This window comes from Quercus robur, chromosome 2, assembly GCF_932294415.1.
Source record: "Quercus robur chromosome 2, dhQueRobu3.1, whole genome shotgun sequence".
NCBI lineage: Eukaryota > Viridiplantae > Streptophyta > Magnoliopsida > Fagales > Fagaceae > Quercus > Quercus robur.
Window position 1 is genome coordinate 1119110 of NC_065535.1, and position 13488 is coordinate 1132597.

Here is a 13488-nt window from a genome sequence, read left to right on the forward strand (position 1 = left end):
ACTCACCACCATTTGATCAGTCCCTTTTGGCTTTGTTATTCTTTCACCTATCCCATGTTGTCCACCTTTGCTGGACACCAGCTATAACATCTCTCTCTCTCTCTCTCTCTCTCTCTCTCTCTCTATTCAATGACTCCAGCCTATCTGAACCCACCATCATCTCCTTGCCCTCTTGTAGAGCAAAGAGAAGAAGATCAACACATTAAGCTCTTTATCTCACCACATGATCATCAAGCCTCATCTTCCCTCTTAGTTCCTACTTTTTTTGAGAGGAAACAACATGATGAAAAGGGGATTAAATTTGAAGAGCCACAGCTACAAGAACATGATGATGAAAAGGCAAGCTAATTAAGAAGCATGTATTAATTTACATATTTTGATTAAAAAGGTTCATGCTTTGAAATAATTGATTTTACAATTATTCTTTTGATCTTATATATTCCTTGATCCTTTATTTCATCTTATTTTAAACCAAAAAGTTCAAAAGTCTAGTCAAGCATTTCTTTTTAATCCTTGATCTCTTACTAAACATTATACGTTTCCTAGTGGTGAAAAAAATATATTTAATGGTTTGGATTTCTATTTTTTTGGCCCCTCAATTACCTAGTGATCTAATTACTTTCATCTTTTATTTTTATGGCCTTAATCTTATAGCAGTGGAAGGTTAGTATTCTATAATTTGATTTCTTGGTGATATTTCAAGATCTTAAGCTAATGATTAGATTTCTATTGCCTTTGTGTCCTCAAATTTACTTTTGATCCTGTTTTTTAAAACTCTTTTCTTGAACATAGATTAATAATCCCATATGTTATGGATCAACATGTGATCATCAAGCATTTTCATTTTCTTCATTTCAGTCTGTGGAGGAAGATATTAGCAAACACCACAAATTATCCATATGCCAAAGCCAAGGTGGAGATCCAAGTAAAAGTACAACTGGGCCAGTACAGTGGATGTCTTCAAAGATGAGGTTGATGCAAAAAATGATGAACCCAAATTTCCAAGATACAGACAAACCAGCAAGAACTATGAAGAACTTTCCAAGTGATCAGCGGCATGGAAATGGAGAAATCAACCCGCCTAACTGCATCAACAACACTATTAGGGTTTGTGCTGATTGTAACACCACCACTACCCCTCTTTGGAGGAGTGGCCCTCGAGGTCCCAAGGTTATATATCTTTCTTCATCATTTTTGTGCATAATTTTCTAGGGCTAAGAATCAAACACTAAAGCCGCGCGATCACCCTCACAGATGCCCTTACCATTGTGTTATGTTTAGTAATATTAGCACTTTATGTGTAATGTTTAGTAATATTAGCACTTTATGTGTAATGTTTAGTAATATTAGCACTTTATGTGTATATATTATCATCACAAAAACCACACACCAACAAAGAAATCTTAAATAGGTTAAGCTTGATTTTGCTTAACTTGACAGATAGCTGAGTTTAAGCTATTAGGAGTGACAACATAGTTTTAACTCAGGACCACCTGCTTCTAATACCAGGATGAATTACTATATGTTCCAAAAGTTTAAGCCTTTAGGAAACTATGACTTTAATTGCCTAACCATTATTATAACATATATAGATAGCTAATTAAGTTCTTTATATGCAACATGTTATTGCAGTCACTTTGCAATGCCTGTGGTATTAGGCAAAGGAAGGCAAGAAGAGCCATGGCAGAAGCTGCAGCAGCTGCAAATGGTATGGTAGTTTCCACCAACAATTCAACAACGAAGAGTTATAAGGTGCACAACAAAGAAAAGAAATCGCGTAAAAGCCATGGAGCACAATACAAGACTAAGTGCAAGCTCATGGACACTTCCCACAGCAAAAGGAAGCTTTCTTTCAAGGATTTAGCTCTAAGTTTGAGAAACAATTCGACTTTTGGAAAAGTATTTCCTCAGGATGAAGCAGAAGGTGCACTCCTGCTAATGGAACTATCTTGTGGCCTTGTTCACAGTAGAAAATTTTCCATTTAGTTTTAACAAGTTTTTTCTTTTCTTTGTTGAAGTTTGTCTCATCTCCATTTCAAATGAACCCATTTCATGGTTGAAGTTTAATATCAAAAAATTTAAAAGTGTATCTAGTATCATGTCATTTAAAGCACATGATACTCTATACACTGAGTTTCGGAAAAAAAAAAAAAAAATTACCGTGAAATGAACTCTTAAAATGGAGAGAATCTTGTTCTCTTTCTTATATGCGTGCAACTAAGTGAGTGAGTGTGTGAGAGATGTGTCTTTTGAGCAAGTTGTCAACCAAAAGATATGGGTTTGCTTCATTATTACCGTTTATCTTGATAGTAAAATAATGAGGATAATTATACATCGTCAGCTACGTACTTTGATTCACAATTACCTTTGTACTTGTAGCTAGGCCCCATTTCCATGTCAAGATTCATACATAGATTAATTTGAATGAGAAATGTTAGTTATATCTGTTGCGTGTGTTTGTGACTTTGTGTCCTCAAAGTTGCTCCACTTTTATCATATATGGTAACGTGTCATCAAACTTCCTAGATAGTCATGTGACCAGAGTGGAAATCAGTCCATGTGGTCCTAGTAAAAATACTGATTGAATTGATTGGTTGCATTTTTTCAACTTGGGAAATTCCAAGCAATGCTATGCCAAAAAAATGGACAAAGTTAAGTTCTTTTTTCTAGCTTCTACTAAAGTTTTCTTCTTCCCCTCTTATAATAACTACTTTTTGGTGTTTGGGATCTTACTACTGCTTAAAATGAATTTAAGAGTATTGGTCCATGGAAAAGGACAATTTGTATAAGTTGGTACGAAAAATTATCAAAATATGTTATGCTATTTGTTGCATGTAGCATGTGTGCCTACAAGCTAGGTTACAATAGATGAGGACTACACATACGTACGAATTCCATTGGCTTTATACATATATCTATTGATACATAAGATACTGTCTCAAATTTAAGACTATCATATGGCTATTAAATAGCCAAGGTCAGTTGATTAACTAAAATTCTCATTTTAGAATGAGTGATACCATATACATAAAATTCTTATTTTTTTTCATAATTTTTAAGGTGGTAAGTTGTTACATTATTTTTATTTTTATTTTTGTTGCTTATTAGGAACTTGTCGCCTCAGTAATTATGAAAAAAAGAAATTATGTAGACTTGTTGTTTTAGAATTGTTGAAGTTTAACATACATGGTGTTTGGTTAGATAAAATAAGGAAGTTATATCTTGTATAATGATTGCATGTAATACCTCTCTCACTTGGAGTAGGTCTCACATTTAACGGATTTACCTCTATGTGATAGAGATAATACACAAAGCTGTTACACAAAATAATAAATCGAAAATAGGAGGGAAGGATGTGAATGGGAGAAGAGGGTGGAAGAGCTACTATTTCCACCTTTTGGTTGAAGGCAGAGAGCGCAGGAAAAGAGATAACGTGGTGTACTGATGCTGTTTTAGTTACACTATAGTCTAGTGGTGAGGGCCACCCAAGTGAAATCAGGCAAAAATAGAAGGGAATTTGTGATGTGATTCCTTTATCGCCATTAGGAAATTATCTTTACACTCTTGTGATGTGCCTTCGTTTACTACCACACATTTCTTGCAGCCTGCTGTTTCAGTACTCACCCATTGAATTTTTTGTAGGTGGACAATTCTTCACACATCATCATCCATAGAATATTGTCATATGTGCCATAAATCAAAAAATCAAAACTAATGCATATATTCCAATTTGTGATAATTTGGTATAGTATTAAACCAAAAAAAAAAAAATCAAAATCAAAATCAAAACTAATGAATTTATGTAGTTATAACTTATAAGCCCCTTCACAAATAATTATGAACGACAAAATAACTAGAAATTTAACACCCAAAAATATGTAGTTTTGGCAACTAGATTTTTGAGGACTGTCAACTTTACTAATCTACTTTTCTTTGGATCATATTGTGTAGCTTTCTGCCTCTACAATTAAATAGAACTGTTTTCCCATTTTTAATGTAATTATATAGAAATTATGCTTTCTGTTATCATTACTAATGTGATTATGACATTTCCATTTTCCTCTTTAATTTTTTATCTTAGGATGTGCAGTATAGGAGCGTCAAATATTTTTAGGGAGTATACCAGTGCATATCTTTAGATGAGAACATCACATGGTCCGACGACTATGTACATGTTTATCTTTTTGGTCAATTGGATAGACTTCAACTTCGTAGGATTGTTAAGAATTTTAGATGAGATTTTATTTATGTATTTATTTATAGTTGTAAGTTGTAACTTGGTTACTTTTCCATTTCTTCTTCTTCTTTTTTTAATTAGGAAAGAAGGTAAGCCATGATTATATATATAAATATATAATAGAATTTAAATTCTATTTTATATTTGAACACTCAATTAAAATCTTAATATGTCATATTTTCTACAAAAAATAAAATTTATATAGTTTCAAATAAAAAACAAAAACAACAATATTAAAAAACTTTCATAATGATCAAATTTCATATTTATATATATATATATATATATATATATTTATATACAAACACAATTATAATAAATAAATGTCTCTTAATAAATACCACAATATCAAATTTCATATTCATATATAAAATTAAATGAGAGAAAAAAAGTTTTTTTTTTATTAAAAAAAATAATATTTTATTGAATTTCTTTGAGTTGCTGACTAGTATATCTAACTAAACGCATGACAACTCATCTGCCTAAGAGATCATGGTAATTAATCCAATGCCTGTGGCATATTTGTCTCAGTATCAGCCACCCCAGCCATTTTTTGGAAATTAATAATCTAAGTAGGTTACATTAAAATAAAAAATTAAAATAAAATAAAAAACTAAAACTAAAACCATGTAAGTAATTTAGAAAGATTGAGTCAATATACAAATTGATTAATACATACACGCGCATGAATATTAATTCAATATTTCTCCTTGTAATTAAAGGCTAATTATATATCGGGGGAGAAGAGCTTCAACTAGATTTGTAATATGTTCTAACTATGTGTCTTAGAAATGCAATAGGTAGCTATTCTCCAAAAATAAAAAAAAAGCAATAGGTAGCTAAGAGGATCGTAGTTCAATCTATTGGTACATTTTGGTGTTTCTAACTAAAATATATAAGATTTAAATCCTCCCACCTTTAACTATTGAATTATCCCAAAAATAAAAATAAAAAATACTATGGGTAATTAGGTAAAATAGGATAGCAGACATTTCAAGAACTACCATGTCAAGCAAATAGTTAGTTTGTTAGAAAGGATACATGTGAACTTGTACTATGTGGCTAAATTAGAGACATCAACTGCGATACATTAATTACAGGAGACACACGGTATCTCATATGTACTTATGTTTCATTGACACGTGAGCAGTGCCAGTTCCACATGTGAAGCAAGTGATGCAGCCGCCTAGAACCTTAGAAAAAAGGCTCCGAAATTTTAACGAATAAGATTTTTAAAAAATATTATAATAGTATTAATTAAATCCAAATATTAGTCAATAAATAAAATAATTTTTTTATCAAATAAAAAAAAAAAATCTTACCTTCACAATATTTTTATCTAAGTCTATCACTAATATTTTTAGCAGAAAAAAGAAAAAAAATTTACTAGTTTTTATCCAAGTCTACTACTAACATCATTTTTTTACTTACCACTATCAATCTGCCACATCAACAAATTTGAAAAGTTTTGTCAAATTTTTTATCTATAGACTTTAAAAAAAAAATCTACATCGTTCATGTTAATTAGTAGTAATTTTGCAATTAAAACAACATAATAGAATCTAAGTAATTTTTAATTTTTAAAAAATCATATTTAAATATATAAGGCCTTAATTTCACTTTTCACCTTATGCCCCCAAATACATTAAGCCACTTCTACACGTGAGTCTCACACCTGTAGAGTCTACATGTCAGTAAAACGTAAGTCTTATACGTTGAGGTGATACAAAGCTTTTACTTTTAATTACAGTTTGAAAATTGAAGGTAACATATATACAAAAATGACAACAAACACAACTATTATATATGGTTCCTTACTACCTTGTCTTTTAGATCTGCCTCAAAGACTCTAAACTAAACTACTGTAAAGATGTTTTCATGGGAATTAAAATATTGAATCCAAGTCTGTCACATGATGACTAATACAAGGATTTAGATTTACTTTTGTCCTTTAAATGCTATGCTAATCAATACAGTGCTCAAATTCTATATGTTGTCACTCTTAACCAGCCCAACTATATATGAAAAAGTGGCAGTTGGCAATATTTTCTTTCATATTTCTTGTTTCTTCTTTATTTTTATTTTTTATTTTTATTTTTATTCTTTATTTTTTTGGATCAACTACAACAAACCTTATAATCTCAATCTTGGAATTGGTTATGAATTTTTAACAGGCTAATTATGGTAGATCACATGTATTTTAATATACATGCATATGTAATGATTTCGTTCATAATTAAAAAATAAAAGTAAAGTAACTGAATTATTTCTAATGATCATCAATCTATTGCAACCCTCTCTCTCTCTCTCTCATTTGGACATGTACGTGAACAAAATCTATTGCAAAAAAACGCTTATAAAGGAAAACTTTGCAGCTATGGACTACCAACTGCTCATTCTTGAAGGTCAGTAAGGGATGCTAATCAAGCTAAGACCCGAAAGGCCCAATTCTTTCTTTTTTTTTTGGTTAAAAGTGTTATATTATAAACAACTAACTGTTTACAGACATCAAAGATGAGCTTGTCCGCCTACAACATGACACACCATACATATTTGCATACAAAATAGGGAGAAATTCAACAGAAGGAGGCTGATCAAAAATGACAAAATCATCTTGCATACGAAAGGCCCAATTCAAGTTTGGGAGGAGGGACATCAACATGTACCAAACAATTCAATAATATATTCCATTATAACATCATTACTTGAAAACAAATATAATAAAAAAAGCAAAAAACAAAAAACCCAATTGGCCCTTCTGTTGCTGGTGTAAAACGTCATGGGACAAAGGTCAAGTAGATCAAGTCCACCGACAAAAAGTATTGATATAAATTAAGCAATAAAATTAGAATATGGTCTCCACGAGATCATCCTCACGTGCCTTGTTATAGAATCTCCCTTTAGTATAGAGAATATAGAAATAGAATAGCATTTGATAGCTCAACAAAGTAAAAAAAATCATCTCAAATTTTGACACTCTGATTGTTAGATCCAATTTTACTAAATTATAGTTGACCAACCAAATACAATTTTTTTATTTATTATTGTCAATTTTGTCAGAAAATAGTTATACAATTATCTTTATAATCGCACAAAATATGCATCTCTTTCTTTTTTATTTTTTATTTTTTCCCATCTTAAATCAGTTTAAGTTACAGAAAGCTCACGAGATTATCAAGAAATCTTGTTAGTTGTTTCTCAAAAAAAAAATATATATATATATATATTGTTAGTTATGATGTCTTTCATTAAATTATACATAATAAGCATGCTTAAGAAATACAGTACATTATTAATAATAAATACAGTATACAACATAGCACATACTATATAGTTGTTATACTATACATTTGTACGGATGTGATATATATATAAAATATTTTTTTCCTTTAAATGATAGGGGGGACAAATAATTAAGCCCTCCCCCACAGCCCACAACCCCCCTTTTTGTTGTTGTTTTTTTTTTAATAAAAAAATCAGAGAAATTGTTTTAGATTTATATGCTAGCTGCATGTGATTCATTCAAAGGTGGGTGGATTTATGTAGTTTATGACTCACGTGTAACATATTTCATGTAAATGCATTTTTTCTTTTTATATAGGAATGTAAATGCGTTGTTTGTGCCCTTGTGGCTTATGCCACATAGCGCTCATGTCCAAATCATATTTTCTAAGTTTTAATATCTTTTAACAAAATTCTCTCTTTCTTAGTATATTTACTTGTGGAGGTTTTTTTTTTTTTTTTTTTTTTTTTTTTTTTTTTTTTAATTAAGAAAAAAGCTGCAAAATTTATTAAGAAAATCTAGCCAAATTAAGAAGCAAAAATAACAGTGCTAAGATATAAAGAAACATCTTTCATCCATGTCGAAAAACCACTAAAATGTTAAAGTATGCGTAACAAGATTATAAGTTACAGAGCTTCCTCAAAGGAATCTGATAAAAGTTTAGCCTCATCAACTGGGTGACCAAAAGAAACAAAGGAAGTACCTTCCCTAATCAAAGCTGAGCAAAAAAATTCATTTAAGATTTAACTCAAGTTTGTGGAAAAAGGAAAATTCTGTGAGAAAGCTTCTCTAACCAATCCCATTCGCTGCTACTTGGAGTAAATAGCAAGGTTCTTAATTCTCTTACAACTTCTTAATCCGATGATGAATCGAGCATGTCTGAGCACAATCTCAATTGGAATCCTTGTAATTCCATTACATCTTATATCTATATAATAAGTGTCGAAGAATTAACTTAGTGAGATACTGAGATATCAACCTTTGGTGATAAGTAAATTTAATTGATTTTTAATTATAATTGCTAATACTTACAGATAAATTTGGACTCTTAATGGCCATAAAATTGGATTAGAAGAGATCATTGCAAAAGTGAATATAAGTGGCCTTTATGGTGTCTAAAATTTTAGTTGAAATAGAAATTTATATTTCCTAAGAGTTAAATAATAGAGTTTTACATAGAGTAGATCATCGGTAATAGAGTTTAATTTTAAAGTAAACTAGTCGCTAACCCGTGCTATGCACGGGAACCTACCTATTTGTGAAGTAAATTAAAATAATTTTATAAAATCTTAAATTGATTAAGAAATTACACAATTGCATGATTTGCTCTTGTATGACTTCAATTTGTGGTACAATTTGATAAAGAAGCTATTGCTTCAACTTTCAATAGCTTACAAAAAATTTGTCAGTTTCAAAAGTTCAAATATTAAAACTTCTGAAAGACCAAAAAATATTAAAGGATTAGATGATTCATTACTTAGAAATTATTGAAACAAAACAAAATATATATATGACTGAATAATAGAAAAATATAAGAGAAAGATGGGTTACATTTGAAAGATAATCCATGACTATAACTATTGAAAGGAATCAAAAGATTTAGAGCCTACAAATTGTAGATAATATACATATGACTACACAAATATAGATGTTAAAACTTTCAAAATGCCAAAAAGATATATAATTAAAGAAAAAATTATTGAAACAATTCAAAAAATATATGACTATTCAAAAGAGAAATATAAAAAAAGAAAAAAATACATGAACCCATAAAATAATAAGTTTTAAATTTTAACCGGTCTAAACTTTAAACGATGATTCACGCTAAAAAAAATGTTGAAATTAACGTACTTACACCATGTTCTCTCCACGTCACAATGATTCTAATTATCATCCGAACAATTTTATAGAGCAATCATTACGTGGAAGGCACCGGAGCTTATCTACTTGGTTGAGCGCCTACACATAGATCATATACATTGCAGACAATCAATTCTTGTCATGTAATGTGGCCTTTTTCTTTGTCATATTATGAGGGGAAGGGGGGAGACCAGACCATTGTTTAAAAAATAAAAATTGGATGCTTCAGTTGATGGAGGATATCAGATATGTGTAGTTACGTACTTGCAAGCACATTAAACAAACAAAATTGTTATCTTCTCCCTTTATAACTCGCAAATTTGGAGATAAATCCTATCAACTTGAGTTTAAGTTTGACTAATTAAAGAGATAAAGTTTCACTTATTGTTAAGTTTGGACTAAACAAAAATAATTTTAATTTAAAAAAGTAATAATAATGAGTTTGAGTTTAAGTTGGACTTGTCAGAGAGATAGATCGAGTTTCACTCCTTATTAAGTTTGGACTAAACAAAAATAATTTTATTTTAAAAAAATAATAATTATGAGTTTGAGTTTAAGTTGGACTTGTTAGAGAGATAGTGTTTCACTTCTTGTTAAGTTTAGACTAAACAAAAATAATTTTATTTAAATAAAATGATAATTTTATTTAAATATTGTGCTGACGTGGAAAATTATGAGAACTTCATAGGTTTCGGTTTTATATATATATAGACTATTTTAATAATTACTAAGAATATAGACACACATCGTAGTCCTAGCAACATAATAGCCATTTAATAGTTTCAAAAACCCAACTTTTATTTAATAATTATATGATATAGTATGATGTGATGTGATTTTTTAAAATGGGAATATTATGTGATAAGTTACACAAAAAATAATACCAATTAGGATAAAAATCATACAAGAGAACATGCTCTAAATATCAACGAGTGCATTCAGACTCTTTTGAGTATTTAACTATTTTTTCAAGTGTATGTAGTCCCTCTAATTCCACACATAGTAAATTATTACATGAAAAAATTCCTTGAACTAACCCCAATATGCTAACAAGATATTTTGAATCCAATGTCTAATGCTCATCTTGCTAAAAATATCAACTGTTTTAGCTGATTTTTTTTCCAAGACATCATAAACACAGTACTCACTCCCAAAACCAAAATTATTGGTACAATGAAGTCCTTGTGTACGCAACACTCATACCATAAATTAATGCCTACTGTATTAGATTCCCATTCAAAAATCGTAATGACTAATGACAGACCAAAATTCATACATAGGCGATGAGTTGGGAAAAATTATGTGCTCCGAAAAATTGTGGTGGGATGGATTTTAAAAAGCTTAAGGAGTTTAATATAGCTTTATTAACAAATTAAGGGTAGAGACTTCAACAAGGTCATGACACCTTGGTGTACAAGGTCTTGAAGGCAAGGTATTTCCATACAAGTGATTTTTCACAAGTTGTTTTGGGTAATAGTCCATCATTTACTTGGCGAAGTATTATGTCTGCTCAACCTCTTGTTAAATATGGTTTACGGTGAAAAGTTGGAAATGGTGAGAAAATCCGGATTTTGGGTGATAGGTGGCTGCCTAAGCCTTCTACATTCATGGTTTCATCTCCCAGGTTGTTTATGCCAAAAGATATGAAGGTCAAAGAATTGTTAAATAAGGATGAGGCTTCTTGGAAGGTTGATGCCGTTGATGCTCTATTCTTGCCGCATGAAGCAGAGGCTATAAAAGCAATCCCTATAAGTTCTGATCTGCTAGAAGATAAACAGATTTGGGCTTGGAGCACTAATAGAGCCTTTTCAGTGAAAAATGCCTACTGAGTTGCAACTCAAATGTCATTAGCCTCATCCACGGGTTCAAGTTCTGATGGTAGCCAAGAAAAGAGCTTCTAGAAACGGCTATGGCAAATCAATGTGCCTCATAAAATAAGGCACTTCTCTTGGAGAGCTTGTCGGGACATCCTACCTTTGAAAACTAACCTTGTTAAAAGGAATGTTTTGCAAGTTGATATATGCGATGGATGCAACGAGGAGGCTGAGAATTCAATCCATTTCTTTTGGAAGTGTTACCGCGCTAAAGAACTGTGGTCTTTGTCGAAACTGGTTTTTCCTAGTGTGATGGATTAGCTTGGTTCTTTTAAGGAGATGCTCTGGTATTTAATGATGGATCAATTCTGTTGACCTATGCGTGGGCGTTGTGGGGTAACAGGAATGATGTTCGTCATGGCAGAAAGCGAAAAGATGAAAGAATGCTTCTTCATTGGGCAGTGCAATATCTGGAGAAGTATCGGGTTGCTATTGAGTTACTACCGAGTGCCCAGGAGTCAGTCCAGCATGTTCAGAGATGGTTTCTACCTCCAGTATCGGTTTTCAAGTTCAATATCGATGGTGCTGTATTTGCTGAGCTGAATTCAGTGGGAGTTGGAGTAATGGTAAGGGATTGGAATGGGCAATTTTTGGTAGCAATGAGTAGAAAAATACATGCACCACTGGAGCCTCTTGAAGCAGAAGCGAAGGCCTTTGAACTTGGTTTGCAATTTGCAAAGCAACTTGGGATCATAGACTTCATACTTGAGGGTGATTCATTAATCGTCTCTAGGGCGTTGAATCATTCTTCCTCAATTCCGGTCTCGATTGATGCAGTGATCATGGGCATTGACAAAGCTTCCTTGGAGTTCCATAATGTTGATTTTTCTCATGTTAAGTGAAATGCAAACACCTCAACTCATTTGTTAGCAAAGTATGCCAAGGGCATAGATAATCGGTGTATGTGGATGGAGAATTGTCCTAGTTTCTTAGAATTAGTAGTTCTTCATGATGTAAATGCTATGGTTGTTTGATTTATATTAAGTTGAGTGATTTCCTATAAAAATTAAATAAATAAAAAATTCATACATAGGCTTTCAGATTCCTATCTCTTTCTAACAATAGAAAGCAATAGAGTTAGATGAACACATACCGTTGATTCTACTAGACCCTAGCACTAATTTTACAATCAAACGGCCTTGATTACATATACAATACCGAAACTAGTATTGTATCAAAACAATCGTCAATCTCTGACTCACTCACTTTTGAAACGTACAATGTCAGCCACGTTTTATTACTCAGAGGATGATCCAACTATTTTTCCAATATTACCCTCCAACCAGATCCATGGGTCCCACCAAAACCAGCAAATAGAAAATTTCCAAAAAATAAAAAAGAAAATTCAATCAAATACATATCACATTCTTCAATCAAATACATATCACATTCTGACATTGATGGTCCTCCGAGATTTCACACCATATGGTTCAAAAGCACCATTAGTTTAGATCCAAGTGGACTCCCACTGCCTCAAACCTAACCAAATATCTTATATACCCCATTTTGTTTTTATGAGACTAAATTATAAATCATATCTCTTAAATTTGATATGTTTTCAATTCAATCCTTTAATTTTATGTTTTCTAATTTTAATTTTTTATTATTATATTACCGATTATTTCAAAAACTTAAGCGGATGATTTTACTTTTGATTTATAACTAGTTGGATAACCATATATAGCTCATAGCATTTACGAGCAACATGACCTATAATTCCTTAGTATATATAAATTGGTCTTTCTTTCTTTACACTCTTTTAACTTTTATTCATTTTCAATGCAATCCAATTTTCTCCAGTTTAATTCCCACAGCTAAATCTACCAAAATGATGTCTTTTTTGGTAGAAAGAAAATTTTTAAAAGTAATGACAAGATTTGATGGAATTAGAGAAAATAACAAAAGAACTAAATTGAAAACTTATTAATAAGTGCTGAAATGAGAAAAAAAAATTATATGAAACTTAAAAGATTAAAATAAAAATAGATTGAAATTAGAGAGCAGAATTTATAATTTTACATTTTTATTATATTGGGAGAGACATAGAGATAAGCTTAATGTGAAAGAGATTCTGCCACCAAAGAAAGAATCTCATATACCCTTTAAAAACCATCCAAATGTCCTTCATTTCCCTCTGAAGTGATTTTGATCCATTGAAACTCAATCTGATATCCTTCATTTCCTTCCATACATTCACTAACTCACTTTCCTCAGATTTTGTACACATTTTTTTT

General features: G+C 31.1%; 1 protein-coding gene across 1 annotated transcript; it reads left to right on the top strand.

Moving 5' to 3' along the window:
* Positions 1-2361, top strand: LOC126708336 (GATA transcription factor 21-like). The gene is made up of 3 exons (XM_050408131.1): positions 1-339; positions 859-1170; positions 1633-2361. Exons 1-3 carry the CDS (start codon positions 130-132, stop codon positions 1984-1986), a joined length of 876 nt encoding a protein of 291 aa, XP_050264088.1. The 5' UTR covers positions 1-129; the 3' UTR covers positions 1987-2361.
* The last annotated feature ends 11127 nt before the right edge of the window (positions 2362-13488 follow it).